The following is a 16,352-nucleotide window of genomic DNA, read 5'->3' as shown; positions in this document are numbered from 1 at the left end:
AGATTTGATCAGATTCAGGTTCAAGTATTTTGGCAAGACTTTGGAGTTGCCATTGTATTCTTCTATCAGGAGACCTGAAAATCTGGCCCTGGCCCCTCTTTTTGTGATGTTGGTGGTCATTGGTGAACAATGTTAATACTAACACTAAATGTCAAAGCCCCGCGAGTAAATTTGGTTCTCCAAAGTTTGTTCCCTGAGAAACTCAGAAGAAGTTGTCTTCCCCTCAGCTCTCACTGGTTCCCTCTGTGGCCTCAGTTTCTGACACAATGCAGATCTTCTGGCTGGCAGCTGTGAGTTCCCGCCATTTGTGAAGATCCTAGGGTCACCCACTTGTCTTGGAGATGGGCTTTGCTATTCCAGTTGCTGTATCTGTTTTGTAGGATTTGGGACTATTAAAAAATATACAACCCACCTCCCTTCTACTTTTTTAGTAGAATGTTGTTTGCTTTAGCATCTTAAAATGACACTTAATTCATTGATTTTTCAGGGGTTTAAATTTTTCCTAAATATATTTAAACTAAATGTATTACAAGTACGTCTTTATCTACATCCCACACATCTTGCTTTATTAATGTTAACTGTGATCACACAATTTAAGTGGGGTCTACCAAGTTTCTACAAAATAAAGTGATTATTTTCCTGCATATCTGAGCAGTTTCAAGAGAATATTTTCATTGCTGATTAATAAGTAATTTGCAATTTACTGTAATATTTCTCTTTATCCCAGGAATCTATAACTGTGAGTTTTTAAATATCCAAAGACATTTCTACATAACTACATCCTAGTCAAGCACAGTTCTATTTATGTTTTTGATTCTTTGACATTTGTTTAGACTTTAGCTGTCAACCAGTACATAGACAACTTATTTTAAGTATCCTACGTGACTACATACCCCCAACTGTGAGAATTTCTGTGTGGATCTGTATAGCTACAGAATTTTGTTTTATTTTAGTTACAGAACTTTAAAAATAAACATATGTCAAGCCTATTAATCATGTTTTCAGGTTGTCTATATCTTTACTCATTTTACTCACTTTGTTTTCTTAAGCCACTGGTTTTTGATTGAAGTCATTTAAAATCTACTATGATTATGAATTTGTCAAATTTAACTTTTATTTTTCCAGTTTTGGTTTATGTATTATGGCTATAATGTTGGGCACATTTAAAATTAAAATGATTCATAAAGCATTGTAATTAATATATTATCCCTCTTTATTCATATTTATCAATTTTTGCCACGAATTCTATTTTGTCTATTTTGTCTAATATTAATATTGCTGTGCCAGCTTTCTTCTGGTATTTGCTTAACCCAACCTTTTCCTGCCCTTTATTTTCAGCCTCTGGTATGATTTTGTTTAGGGCTCTCTCACTGAAAAATGCCCACTCTGGTCATGTATGTCTATAATTGGTAGGTTTAGCCTATTTAGATTTGTGAGTACTGATATACTTAACCTATATCAAACAACAGGTAAAATACATATTGTCACAGTTCATCCATTTCTAGGTTTAACCCTGTTTCTTTTACCCAGACCTCTGTATTTACTTTTCTTCTTGTTGAAATATACCTTATAGGGATTGAAACAAAACTTACAGAGATTATTTAGTAACAGAAGAACTTTAAAAGATAACAATATAATTTTTTATATTTTATTTTTTTTTAATTTCTTTTCAGTGTAACAGAATTCATTGCTTATCTATACCACACCCAGTGTTCCATGCAATACGTGCCCTCAATAATACCTATCACCAGGCTCACCCAACCTCCTACCAACCGCCCCTTTAAAACCCTTAGATTGTTTTTCAGAGTGCACAGTCTCTCATGGTTCCTCTCTCCCTCCAGTTTCCCCCAACTCCCTTCTCCTCTCCATCTCCCCATGTCCTCCATGTTATTTATTATGCTCCACAAATAAGTGAAACCATATGATAACTGACTCTCTCTGTATGACTTATTTCACTCAGTGTAATCTCTTCCAGTCCCATCCATGTTGATGCAAAAGTTGGGTATTCATCCTTTCTGATGGAGGCATAATACTCCATCGTGTATATGGACTACATCTTCCTTATCCATTCGTCCGCTGAAGGGCATCTTGGTTCTTTCCACAGTTATTGGCTACTGTGGCCATTGCTGCTATAAACATTGGGGTACAGATGGCCCTTCTTTTCACTACATCTGTATCTTTGGGGTAAATACCCAGTAGTGCAATTGCAGGGTCATAGGGAAGCTCTATTTTTAATTTCTTAAGGAATCTCCACACTGTTCTCCAAAGTGGCTGCACCAACTTGCATTCCCACCAACAGTGTAAGAGGGTTCCCCTTTCTCCACATCCTCTCTAACACACGTTATTTACTGTCTTGTTAATTTTGGCCATTCTAACTGGTATAACGTGGTATCTCAATGTGGTTTTGATTTTAATCTCCCTGATGGCTAGTGATGATGAACATTTTTTCATGTGTCTGTTAAGCATTTGTGTGTCTTCATTGGAGAAGTGTCTGTTCGTGTCTTCTGCCCATTTTTTTTTTAAAGATTTTATTTATTTATTTGTCAGAAAGAGAGAGCGAGAGCGAGCACAGGCAGAGTGGCAGGCAGAGACAGAGAGAGAAGCAGGCTCCCCACCAAGCACGGAGCCCGATGTGGGACTCGATCCCAGGACGCTGGGATCATGACCTGAGCCAAAGGCATCCGCTTAACCAACTGAGCCGCCCAGGCATCCCTTCTGCCCATTTTTTGACATGATTATCTGTTTTGTGTGTGTTGAGTTTGAGGAGTTCTTTATAGATCCTTGATATCAGCCTTTTGTCTGTACTGTCATTTGCAAATATCTTCTCCCATTCCGGGGGTTGCCTCTTTGTTTTGTTGACTGTTTCCTTTGCTGTGCAGAAGCTTTTGATTTTGATGAAGCCCCCAAAATTCATTTTCTCTTTTGTTTCCTTTGCCTTTGGAGACACATCTTGAAAGAAGTTGCTGTGGCCGATATCGAAGAGGTTACTGCCTATGTTCTCCTCTAGGATTCTGATGGATTCCTGCCTCACGTTGAGGTCTTTTATCCATTTCGAGTTTATCTTTGTGTATGGTGTACAATATAATCTTTAAATTACATAGGTAACATGATTAAAATCACTGAAAAATCATGTTCTAGGGGAATAAACTGAAAGGAAAAAAAATTTTTTGATGGTTAAGATTAGGTCAGACTTAATCCCAACACTTTAGTTGAGACCACGCTAAAACGAACAAAGAAAAAAAACATCAAAAACAAAAACCTCTCTCTCCCCAACATCATTCTTTTTTTTTTTTTTTTTCAAGATTTTACCTATTTATTTGTCAGAGAGAGAGAAAGAGCGAGCGAGCACAAGCAGGGGGAGCAGCAGGCAGAGGGAAAAGGAGACTTCCCACCAAGCTGGGAGCCTGTGTGGGACTCGATCCCAGGACCCTGGTATCATTACCTAAGCCGAAGGCAAACACTTAACGACTGAGCCACACAAGCATCCCAAGCCCCAACACCATTCTTAAAACTAACAAACCACTTGGGTCATAAGCGGGTCCCACTTATAAAACAGCTCCCTAAAAAGCAACAGAAGGCAGCAGAATGGGCAATGAACTGGGTGGATAACCTTGGACAACCTTTGGGGAATTCAGATTCCTCATGGTTAAAGTGGAAACAACTGATCTCATAAGGGTTTTACTAAGAGGAACAAATGAGAAACAATGAACATGGAATTCCCCATCAAACTGTATTACTAGTTATATGTGTGTGTGTGTGTGTGTTTGTGTTTAATTTTTTTTTAAGATTTTATTTATTTGACAGAGAGAGATCACAAGTAGGCAGAGAGGCAGATAGAGAGAGAGGGGGAAGAAGGCTCCCTGCTGAGCAGAGAGCTCGATGTGGGGCTTGATCCCAGGACCCTGAGATCATGACCCGAGCTGAAGGCAGAGGCTTAACCCACTGAGCTACCCAGGTGCCCCGTGTTTAACTTTTTTAACAATAAGGCAGAATATACAGTAACATTATCAGTCTAGATTAGCCATGTCCACTAATGACTAAGTTGGACTGGATCCCAAATAAATATGAAACAAGATAAAGACAGTTTCCTACCCCTCTTCCTATTTTCCACCTTCTAAGGTAGCCTGGTGTTTTCCTCCATTAAAATGCTAGTGTAAGTGTCAAAGCTCTCACTGCCACTTTCATGGCATTCAGGCTTACAAATCAGTGAGTACTTTCTTTTCTCATTTTTTAATGAGGGAAGCTAGGCTGAGCACCGGCCAGCTACCATGACCTGGACACTGTCTCACTAGCATACATCCCCTCCAGCACATTAACTGTAGGCCACACTCTATTCCTTGGTCACATTTCCTAGGCTGCGACCTGACTATATTTGTTTCTTTTTTGTTTCCTAATAAACCCATACCCTGATTAATAGTATTAATCCTAACTTAGAATATAGTCAGCTATTCCAAGTAGTAAGAACGCTCATTTAAGCAGCTCTGCAATCCAGCATGGGTGGCCTTTTTGTGTGAAGCTCACCTACTGCTGGAGTATCACAGACCCACAGGAAAACAACACATCCTGAGGCAAACAGTTGTCTCCTACAACGTGACTCACTTACTACAATGGCTCCTTCTTAGCCTAGGGATCACATACTATTCCTTTCCATGTCCCACAACCCATTTAGCATCTGTTCACGGGAGGGAACTGTTCCTCCTGCTTTGATGAACATGTGGGGAAGAAGTGCAGAAAGGGTAAAGTGAAATATTTCCTGGGCCTCCTTTTATTCCATTTGTTTCTTACGTAAAAACAGAGATTTAAAAATGTATGAATGAAAGGCAAGTGGTATTGCAGGTTTTTAGGAAACAGACTCAAGCTTTTAGGGATTTTCGTAATTTGCCAAAAGAAATTAGGAAATCAGTATATTAGGATATCAGCTAACAAACACGTAAGGTGTTGGGTGCTTTTGAGAATAACCAGAATATCAGATTTCCTGATCAAAAACCTCTAAGCATCCAAACATATATTTCAGGAATAGCAACAACTTAGGTACCTCACAAAGAAAAAAATGTAAAACACCTACAAATGTAAAGGAGGGGAGGATAAGTGAAGAGCTTGGGAACAGAACAGTTTCCAATCTGAGCCAATAAATTGTCAGTTCCCCCTACTGTACAAGAAATTCATTAATGTCTAATAGTATGAATACCTAATTAACTTTTACTACTACGAATTAGAGTAACTTGACCATAGGTTTCAGCATTGTATCTTAACCATCCTGGACTGAGGATAAATTTGAACCACTGACTATTCATTCATATGAAGAAACCCAGAGAAAAGCAGGTCATTATTGAAAGACTAAGCTCAGACGAGGGAAAACCAAAGCCCACTCATTCCTGCAGGTACTATCACAACAAATTGATCAAAAAATATTGAGGCTTCGGACAAAGGAAACCATCAAGGATGCATAATTCATAAAGGCAAAATGAGGTCAAGGACAACTGGTTTCACTGAGATAAGCTTCAGTGACCTCAACAAGAATGTCCATGCTATCAATGGTAAGAACTGTCTCAAAGCTCACCTCATGCTTAGAGAAGAGTCGGACGCCCTCCAGCTGGTGGAACACTGGGTAGTGCTGGGAGTCAATCTGGTCGCGCCGGTAGACATCGCCCACCACCAGGAAGGCATCCAGTCCGGCGTGCAGCAGGTCCCACTGGTGTGCAGACGTGTGGGCTCGCAGCATGTGAGTCCTGTTCAGGTAATAGTTGTCTCCCTTCTTCCTGCTGGGGTGGTCAGCTGGGATGAGCAGGCTGTCAAAGTTCTGCCAGGAGGTGACCACTGGAGAAAGGTCATCATAGACCGAGAACAGCGGAGTCCCGAAGCGGCGGCCCACATACTGCTTGTAGAAGTGCTCCTTCACTCTTTCCTTGATCAGCCAGAGCGGGTGATGCTGCTGGTGGTGCAGATTCCTGCCGACCTTGGAGAGGACCTTCCGGGAGAGGTTGCTATAGTCATCCTGAGGATAAGATTTGCCCAGCAGCTCCACCAGGCCACCCGGAGCTCCTCGGGCAGCAGACTCCGAAGCAGCAGGTCTCGAGCCCAAGGCCTGACAATGATGGCCTTTGGAGACACTACTGGACTTCCTCACCAGGTAAGCATGCACCTGGGCAACTCTCCTGAGAGCTGAGCAAACCATTGTAGAAACTTCTTTCACAGATTCTGGAAAGAGCACACATGCAAAGCACAAGTCAAACTTCACTCTGTAGAAATTAAACTTGTCCTTTGTGTCTCCTACCACCTCCCATTGTCCTACTGACATCTTTCCCCCACTGCCTCCTCCACACAGACGGAAGATCCCATTAAGGAAATCTGCTGACAGAGGCTTAATAGATACTGCTCTAAAGCAAAAGAACCTTGAACCTCACTTTTAGATCCCTATTCTCTAGCTGTCCTTCCGTGGGTTTGAAGAAAACTTCCTTTATCACGTCATGTCATGTTCTGAATCCCTCAGGTTAAATAAAACTTTAAATGTGACAGTTTTCTTTTATTTGGACTATATTCTTGAATCAAAAAGTTTAGAAGGATCGTCTAAAGGACACGGTTTGGTTGACCCTAGCAATGTCTCATTAGTTAATGGAAGCACATGAGTATATACAATAGAAGAGGGGATATTTGAAACATCCATCCTGCACGTTTCTGCCTGCCATCCTCCTTGACTACAAAGTTCTGTTTACCTTTGGAGACATGACTTCTACATTATTCCACTGTATTGGAGAATGTTATTACATTATGTTATAAAACTGTTACTACATTTGCTTTTTCTGATGTTTCAAATAAAATACACCACTCTGGGAGCTGGTGATTTTTATTATTTATAAAAATAAAAATGAAAAAATAAAAATGAAAAACCCAAGTATCTGGGTGGCTCAATAGGTAAAGCATCTGCCTTCTGCTCAGCTTATGATCCTGGGGTCCTGGGATCAAGTCCTGCACTGGGCTCCCTACTCAGTGGGGAGCCTGCTTCTCCCACTCCTTCTGCCCGTCCTGCAATTGTGTTCATTCACTCCCTCTAATAAATAAAAATCTTAAAATAAAAAAATTAAAAATAAGTAAATTTTTAAAATGAACAACTTAAGGAAATATTACACAAAGTGATAGACTATACCAATGGACAGCTGACGTTATTTTTATAATGCGAATCTTTTCTATCCTCACATCTGGTTGTGTCATTTCAACTAAATATCAATGCAACATCCCACCATTCTATTTTTGCTCTGTAAAAGAACAAGTTTCTACTATGCACCTATAGTAAACCAGGAACGGGGCTACACTTACTTGGGAAGGGATACAGAGCAGCCAGAAGACAGAGCATAGACTGGATCCATTTTACAGACCTGCCAAGAATTTGGGGCACATGGGTGGCTCAGTCAGTTAAGCACCTGCCTTTGGCTCAGGTCATAATCCTGGGACCCCGGGAGCTGGGGATCAGCCCAACGCAGGGCTCCCTGCTTAGCAGGGGTCTGCTTCTCCCTCTCCCTCTGTGCGCCCCCCTCACCACTTGTGCTCTCTCTCAAATAAATAAAATCTTTTTTTAAAATGCCTACAATATAAGAACACCACATTAATTAATTAAAGAAGAGCATCAGTATCACAGTGGAAAGTCCCTTCAGCAATCACCTGATACGGGCTGGTCATGTCACGGATCAGGTGACAAAGACCCAGGTTGAGCTGAATGAAGTCTGGAGTACCGGAAGAGTTAAAACAAAACAACAGTGGAAGATTCTGGGCCACGAATGTCATGTTCATTCCCCAGGGTCATAGAAACAAGTTTTAAGCTGACTTGGGGGACTCAGTAAGGAAAATCTTTAGCTGTTTTATACCTATGTTCGCAAAAAAAAAAATTTACTATGAACTTAAATCACACAAATCATCTTCAAAATTTTGGAATTTTTTTTTTATCTATTGGGCTACTTTAAAGCATACAACCATGTGCTTATTTTACTTCAATGGCCTATAATCGTACTAAGAAACCACCTACCTTTGTGATAATAAGCTGCATTAGGAGGGAATCCCATTCTTCCGAGGGACATCAAAAGCATACTGAGTATGTACCCAGGCAGCACAGCCCCCATTCCAAAGTGTAACTGAAAATATCTAGCTACAAGTGACATTATCGTGCATGTGTGTGACTGCTTATTAGAAGCTTCAGCATAGCACCTTTGCAGGAGACTGCCATCATGAGAGAAGATACCCAGGAACTCCCTGGATTTATTCATCTATGGCACTATTTGTCAGTTGTTTCAAAACATGTTTTTGGGGGCACCTGGGTGGCTCAGTGGGTTAAAGCCGCTGCCTTCGGCTCAGGTCATGATCTCAGGGTCCTGGGATCGAGCCCCGCATCTGGCTCTCTGCTCAGCCGGGAGCCTGCTTCCCTTCCTCTCTCTCTGGCTACCTCTCGGCCTACCTGTGATCTCTCTCTGTCAAATGAATAAATAAAATCTTTAAAAAACAAAAAACAAAAACATGTTTTTGGCTGAACTTCAACGAAAATCTGTCTTCCCATCTACAGCGTTCAGTGGCTTGTCAATGCAATAGATAGAAATTTTAAATATGCTTGTGCCACCTTCCCCATCTTCACGCGAAGTCACACTATGAGATTTTTAGTTACCCAGCCCAGCACCCTTGGCAAGACACAAGAAAGCATCTCTTCCTCCAAAGGCATATGCTATATGCAAATTTCAGAATTCTGGGGACAGCGCCATTGGTGTAGTTGCTCATGAGTTGCTGACTACCTTTTCCTTCTCGGTTCCCAGCCCTTCGCACACCCAAACCCACGTCTAGGTCCTGTTCCCACATACATGCCCCATCCTCCTGCCCCTGCTTTGTTCTCCTCGCCCCACCCTCAGCTTACTGAGGAAAGTTTAATTTTTTTGTCTTCCTTTACAGACTTTTAATCTGCTCAGCCCGGCATCTATTCCCCACCATGACTTCTCCCCACCCAAAACAATTATTTGGGATTTTTTTTTCTATTATCATTTATCACAAAGCAAGAATAAGATTCTTTCCCACTTCCATCTGAGAAGGAGATTCCATTCTTACTGTCTCTTAAATTTCTCTATAAGAAACAGTTCGGGGGGGGCGCCTGGGTGGCTCAGTGGATTAAGCCGCTGCCTTCGGCTCAGGTCATGATCTCAGGGTCCTGGGATCGAGCCCCGCATCGGGCTCTCTGCTCCGCGGGGAGCCTGCTTCCTCCTCTCTCTCTGCCTGCCTCTCTGCCTACTTGCGATCTCTCTCTGTCAAATAAATAAATAAAATCTTTAAAAAAAAAAAAAAGAAAAAGAAACAGTTCGGGGCACCTGGGTGACTCAGTTGGTCAAGTGTCTGCCTTCAGCTCAGATCTTGATCCTGGGGTCCTGGGATTGAGGCCTGTTCAGCGGGGAGCCTGCTTCTCCCTCTGCCTCCCTCCGCCCACTCAAGCTCTCTCTCTCTCTCTCTCTCAAATAAACAAACAAAATATTTACTTAAAAAACAAACAAACAAAAAAAAAAACAGTTCATATGGAAAACACAGGAGACCGGGGACAGTGACGCTACTAACAGCAACTATCCCTCTATTGATACGGTGGGCTTCCATCTCACACTTTCAACAACAACGTTGTGAGGTAAGCATTACTCCTACACATTATAAAGAAACTAAGACTCAAAGAGATCATGCAACTGGCACACACACTTACACCTCCCCATGAACAAAGTTCACAACTCTGACCAACTCAAGTACTTCTCAATCAATAGTTCCCAACTGTTAAATTCAAATTACACCTCTTTAATTACCTCTCTTCTCTCTTACCTAAGCAATTTAGATTATACATAAATGCATTTTAAATGCACAAATGAATACATGAATGAATAAATTAATAAATAAAACCCATTAGTTTAGATAGTGGAAATGAAATACTTTGTAACCAAGAACAGTAAGCCAAACTTGCCCGTGTCCTATTTTTGTATATAAAGTTTTGCTGGAATGCAGCAATGCCCATTCATTTAAATATTGTCTGCGGTAGCTTCTCTACCATGAAGGTGGAGCTAAACAGTTGCCACAGAGTCTGGATAGCTCGCAAAGACCTAAAACCCTTATTACCTTGTCGTACAGAACAAGCTTGCTGAGCCCTGCTTTAGCTTAATTCACTGAAAAGTTCTTCCACACTACTAAGAATATCTTCCTAGTCACAAATACATGCAGTAACTATAGAGCCACTAAAAGTAACGAAAGTATAAATGTGGATATTAAACGTGCTAATATTGTTACAGAAGACTGTGAGACCAATTGTGAGAGGAGTCAATACAATACCAAGGGCAAAAGACCACACTTTGCAGAGACACCCACGTGGGTGTGACTCTAAGTTAGCCACCCAGGTGCTGTGTATTACTCTTGGACACATGGCTTGCCCTTTCTGACTCTCAAGTTTCTCATGGATAAGGATGTAGAAAACAGTATCTCATGATAAAAGAATTAAACTAGATCCTGTTCATAATATACTTAACTCAATGCCCAACACATAAAAGATGAGTTGAATCAAGAGTTAAAAATGACACAGAGAATTCTAGAGACCAGGTAACAGAGAAAACAGTAGTTATTCACTGAGACAGGAAACACAAGATGGATTTTGTTTGTTTGTTCAAATGATTTTTGTATGTGTATTTCTAGTTGAAGAGGTAAGCAGCTTTGGACAGGTTAAAGTTAAGTATGACTGACGATAGTCATATTATAATTTCTCGGAATCACTCTGAGGTATGGGTTTGAAAATGAAGTGAGAGATTAATGCTAGAAATGTAGACCTTGAAAATTATGTGTATAGTTAACATTATAAAGGTATATGAAAATCCATGGGCAGGTAAGAGCAAAAATAAAAATGGGCAAAAGACCAAAACCTTAGAAGTTATCCCATTTAAGCAAAGGGTATATAAAGAGCAAACCAGAAGAGAACCTAAGAGTACAATATTACAAAGGTAGGGGCACAGAGTTTCTAGATGGAAACCAAGGTCTTTTCTGAACCTAAATGCCACTGTATGTGCAATCCTTAGCCTACTGTATTATTAATATTTATCCGTCTTGTTGTTAAACTATGTGGTTCTTTTTTATTTTTATTTTTATTTTGGTAAGATTTTATTTATTTATTTGACAGAGAGAAAGAGAGCACACAAGCAGGGAGAGCACCAGAGGGAGAGGAAGAAGCAGGCTCTCCACCAAGCCAGGGACCTGATGTGGGACTTGATCCCAGGACCCTGGGATCACAACCCGAGCCAAAGGCAGACACTTAACCAAGTGAACCACCCAAGTGCCCGTAGACTGTGTGGTTCGTGAAAGTAGAACATACACTCCCTTCTCTCTTTCTCTTACGTAAATCTTCATATACCCCGAGTCTAGCACTTCATATAATATTGGATAAAAAAAAGAGGGAAGAAGTGAAAGAGGAAAAACAGTAAAGAATGGGAGAAAAAATTGGCCAACAGGATAAAACATAACAAAGAGGTTAGGTAGGGGGCAAAGTAAAGAACTATTTGACAAGATGACCATCAACAGAGCAATTTCAATGGATGAGTGAGGACATAAATCAGATTACAATGGGTTATTAAATGAGTGAAGATGTAAAAAATGAAAGAGAAAGAATAAACAAAAATATTTAAAAGAGAGAGAATAACCAATAGAGAGAATAAACACAAATATTTAAAACTTCTGAAATTAAAGGAAGGGAAGCTGAGGGAACTTGTAATAGATGGTCCTGATCTCCCAAGGAAAGCTTTAGCTGTATAAAGAAAAATACTGTGTATGATCTCAACATTCACCAAATAAATGTGATTTTTTTTTCAAAGAGGAATGCTATAGTATAGAATGAAAGTTATGAATATTAGATAGTAGGGTCAGGGGAGGACACTATGCATGAAATTAGAGGAATTCATTTAAGAGTTATTTATAAAAATAAAAATTTGGAGAATTTTGAGAAATTTGAAAATGTTTCCCTCTCCAACCACAAATACACATGAAAAATTTGAAAAGGAAAAAAGAAACTGATTTGGAGAAAGTATTAAGTTCAGAATGTGTAGGGAAACACTAAAAGAACAAGGATAGTGATTTACATGGTTACTGGAAAGTCAGAAGTCAGCCAAAAAGAAGTATATTAATTGGTGACCTGTTATCCAGGAACTACCTAATAGCAGAGCAGAAGGCTGTCACAAGAAGACTTTTCTAGATAGACTCACAGTTTATCGATTTCAAAAAATAAATAAGTAAAAATTAATAAACATTCTGTATGAATCCAAGAAAGTCACCAACCAAGGGTCTGGTGACTGGTAGAGATAAATATACTGATCTGAATACTACTTAATACCAGAAAATCTATTTCCTGACACACCCTCAAATTTTAACCTACTTCACTCCAATCTCTTGGGCCCCCGGAGCCTTTACTGAATGTTAGGCCTACCTTTTGATCAGCCAATCATGTTAAAGTCAGAATCACATATATGAAAAATAGTACAGCTCCTTATCAAGAAGTCAATATTAGGGTCGCCTGGATGGCTCAGTGGGTTAAGCCGTTGCCGTCAGCGCAGGTCATGATCCCAGGGTCCTGGGATCAAGTCCCGCATCGGGCTCCTTGCTCAGAAGGGAGTCTGCTTCTCTCTCTGCCTCAGCCTGCCTCTCTGCCTGCTTGTGTGCTCTCTCTCTCTTACTCTCTCACAAATAAATAAATAAAATCTTTAAAAAAAAAAAAAAGAAGTCAATATTTTGGAAAAAATACTTAACAAGTGCTTTACATTTTATAAAAATAATTTCACATGCATCTTAGTACCGATTTCAGTAACACTTCCTGGAGTACACATAATTATTAGTCACAATTCACAGAGAAAGAAATATTGGTTCACAAATGACATAACTCAATTCCCATGGATAAAAGTAACAAATAGGGCCTCGAATCCTTGTCTCTAACTTTAAAATCCCATGATTTTTCCACTCTACTCTAAGCCACTGAAAAAGAGAAATAAGATGGAGGCATATAGGGCACAAAAACAAAGGTATAAATAAGAGTTTCTTTAGTCAGTGGTGCAAAGTTTTAGTTCTACAATATGAATATAAAAATGTCATGCATTAAATATATAAAGAACTCTATGTACCTCTCATTCTATCATGACTTAAAAATAACATGCTAGAGAAAGTCAACACTATTAAAAAATGCAATGAACTTTTTTTCTTTATTACTTACAAGGACATTTTGAGATGTCTGCAATAGGCCAAGACTCTTTTTAAAAGGCTATTCAGGTAAGTCCGTGCTGACTTTCTTTTGATACATTTCCCCATAAAAGTCAGAAGGAGGCAAAATCACTCTGCTGGCTTTAGAGTGAGTGCCTCAGAGCCCTATAAAAAGTGCTCAGTGCTGTTGTTTGTTGATGATGGTACCTCTGAAGATGAGGGGGTGGTTTCTCCCAATATAGTATGGGCTAATTCACTCCATCGTATTTTCCTTCCTTCTTTGGTCATCCCAGGTTATGAAAACATACAGTATTTAAAGCTACTTTGACTAATTAAAGATCAGAGGACATAAAGGATTACTATGTCATGCTAAAGGACATTTACTTATAGCTGTTATATCAACATTGTAAGAAAAAAATAAACAATTACAAATAATTAACCCAAATCAGAAAAGAAATGAAAAATCTGAGTGGAGCCTGCTCTTTCTGTTCTTGGTTACTGGTGGTGGTAGGAATGACCTAACACCACAAGAGCCCTTTTCCTCTTACTTGCTGGTCCTCCATTTACATAGTCCAGAAATGCGGATTATTAGAAAACAGACTTCTGGCTCGATGTTGATCTGAGCATGAGTAAGTGTGCTGCACCATCCAAATCCACCCTCAAAAATGGAGGATTCATCCACCCACATGCTCCTCAGGTTTCATCCGTTTTTAAAGATAGCCTCACTAAGGGGACCTGGCTGACTCAGTGGGAAGAGCATGGGACTTGTGATCTTGGGGTCATGAGTTCAAGCCCCACGTGGAGTGGAGAGATTACTTAAATAAATTCATACATACATACATACTTTAAAGATAGCCTCATCTAAAGAAAGAACCTTGCCCAAAATCACACACATTCTTCCATGAGCAGCCTGCATCTGTCAGGGTGCAGGGTACGTTTCAGGACAACGCTGGCAGACATGCCCTCATGCAGGTGGCTGAGATCTTCATTGGGACTGTGCTGAGGCTCAGATCCCCCTCTGCCTAATCCTGCTTCTTCCCAGTCCCCCTTAGGTGTTGATGCCAAGAGCAACATCACATAAAAAGTATCCTGCATGTTAATCTTCATCTCAGAATTTGCTTCCTGGGCAAACCCAGCCTGGAAGAGATGTGACAGAATTAAACCCTCTACTCTTCCTCCTGAAGTAGAAATACAACAGACTCACAACTTTATTTTGATACTACCCAGACGCTCATTTTCCTTCTAATCAGAGCAAATTGGGTTTTATGCAGCTAAAATATACATAACATAGAGTTCATCATTTTTAAGTGCTGAGTTCAGTGGCACCCGGTACATTCGCACTGTTGCACAACATCGCCACCGTCCATCCCTGGACCATTTTTATCATCCCAAACTGAAATTCTCTAAAAACAATTAGTTATAAGCAAAATTATATAGTGACATTTTAACACTTTTAACACGTGAAATCCTTAGGGAAGTGAGGCTAAAGTTCATTTTCTTCAAATGTCAAAATCAATGTACTTAGTTCTATGTTCCACCTAGGACCAAGAAGATTTCATGAAAAACTGACATCGGAACTAAATGAGGGGGAAAAGAAGTCCTAGCAGACACTAACCAACACACCTTAAACAGATACTGGATCACTTTTTCCAGTCCTTTTGATACAAATGTTATCCTTATTTACTAAAACAGGGCTTATTCTGACCAAAAAACAATGGTCCATGTCATCCAACAGAACTTCCTGCAATGACAGGAACATCTTGTATCCATACTGTCAAATACAGTAGACATCAGCCACATACAGTTACTGAGTATTGGAAGTGTGGCCAGTGCAATGGAGGGATTTCATTTTTCATTTTATTTAACTTAATTTTTATTTAAATTGGCCACATACAACTAGTAGATATCATATTGGACAGGGCAGCTCTAGACCCTCATATAAGAAAAATGAGAATTCCATATCCAAAACAATCAAACCGGATTCCCAAGATTGCATTTTAGTATACAAACTAAGCTTCTAAAATAGTATGTGGATTTCAGCTTCTAAACAGAGATATTCAATCTTCAGAAAAATTCAAACATTTTGAAAACTACAAAGGACCACAGAAATCATTAAGTCCAATAGTCATATTTTGTAGACAAAGAAGCCAAGTCACAGGTCAGCTATATTCCCAAGGATGTGCAGCCAATCAGTTAGTCGGAGGTGACAACCCAGCAGCCTACTTCCTGGGTAGATGTTCATTCTCCTCTTCAGCCCAGGGCCAGCCTGCATCTGTCATGTGGAATCTAAAAGAACCAAGTACGCAGGAACAGAAAGAGTAGAAACGTGGTTTCCAGGAATGCAGAGGAGAGGGAAATGAAACGATGTTAGCCAAAAGGTACAAATTGCAGTTTGTAAGATGAATAAGTCTAGAGATCTAATGTACAGCATGACAACTACAGTTTATAATACCATACTGAATAGTGGAAATTCATGAAGACAGCAGATTTCAGATACTTCTCATTAGACACAAAAAAATGGTACTATGTAGGAGATAATTGTGAATTAGTTTGACTGTCGAAATCATTTCATATATATGTGTGTGTGTATCAAATCATTATATCATATAACCTTGAGCATTATGTAATTTTATTTTAAAAATTAAATTAAATTAAATTAATAAAAATAAAAGGGTACTTAAGGTATCTTGTTATATAGTCACAGACTATATTTTCTGACTATATTCAGACTATAGATTCTTCTGATTGTTCAACAGGTCAAAAAAGAATGCTGTAAGCTTTCTTGACCACCATAAATCTAGCTCAAGTGACTAGAACTAGCAAAATACCAAGTAAATGTTTGTTATTAGAATGAATGACTTTTGTAACAGTTTAAACAGTCTTTCCTTTCAATCTCCCTTGGTCTTGTATGTAAAGGAAACTAAGCAGTGCATTAAGCCTGCTGGACTGGTAATTTCTCCAAAGTACAATTAGCTTACCAGAAAGGGCCACGGTAAGCAAACATGACTTACACATGGTCATGACCATATGAAAAAGATGAGGCACATCTCATTAACCTCCAGATGCAATACTTAAACAGTTTCTACCAAGAAATATGAATCATGGCTCAGTCAACACACAGTTTGTATATT

General features: G+C 39.6%; 1 protein-coding gene across 7 annotated transcripts in view; it reads right to left on the bottom strand.

Annotated features, from left to right (window-relative positions):
* FARS2 (phenylalanyl-tRNA synthetase 2, mitochondrial) overlaps positions 1-16,352 on the bottom strand; it is a 546,789-nt gene that overhangs the window by 394,435 nt on the left and 136,002 nt on the right. For 3 of the 7 annotated variants that reach the window (XM_046006561.1, XM_046006562.1, XM_046006563.1), the window contains one exon: positions 5,561-6,198. The exons of 2 other annotated variants lie outside the window; for them this stretch is intronic. In XM_046006561.1, the coding sequence (XP_045862517.1) occupies positions 5,561-6,175 (615 nt within the window). In that variant the 5' untranslated portion in view covers positions 6,176-6,198. Of the gene's footprint in view, positions 1-5,560; positions 6,199-7,314; positions 7,374-16,352 lie in introns of all 7 variants that reach the window. 2 more of the 7 variants (XM_046006558.1, XM_046006560.1) reach the window with 1 other exon arrangement.

This window comes from Meles meles, chromosome 5, assembly GCF_922984935.1.
Source record: "Meles meles chromosome 5, mMelMel3.1 paternal haplotype, whole genome shotgun sequence".
Taxonomy (NCBI): domain Eukaryota; kingdom Metazoa; phylum Chordata; class Mammalia; order Carnivora; family Mustelidae; genus Meles; species Meles meles.
Note: the sequence above shows the minus strand (reverse complement) of the source record. Positions and strands in the feature narration are given on the sequence as shown.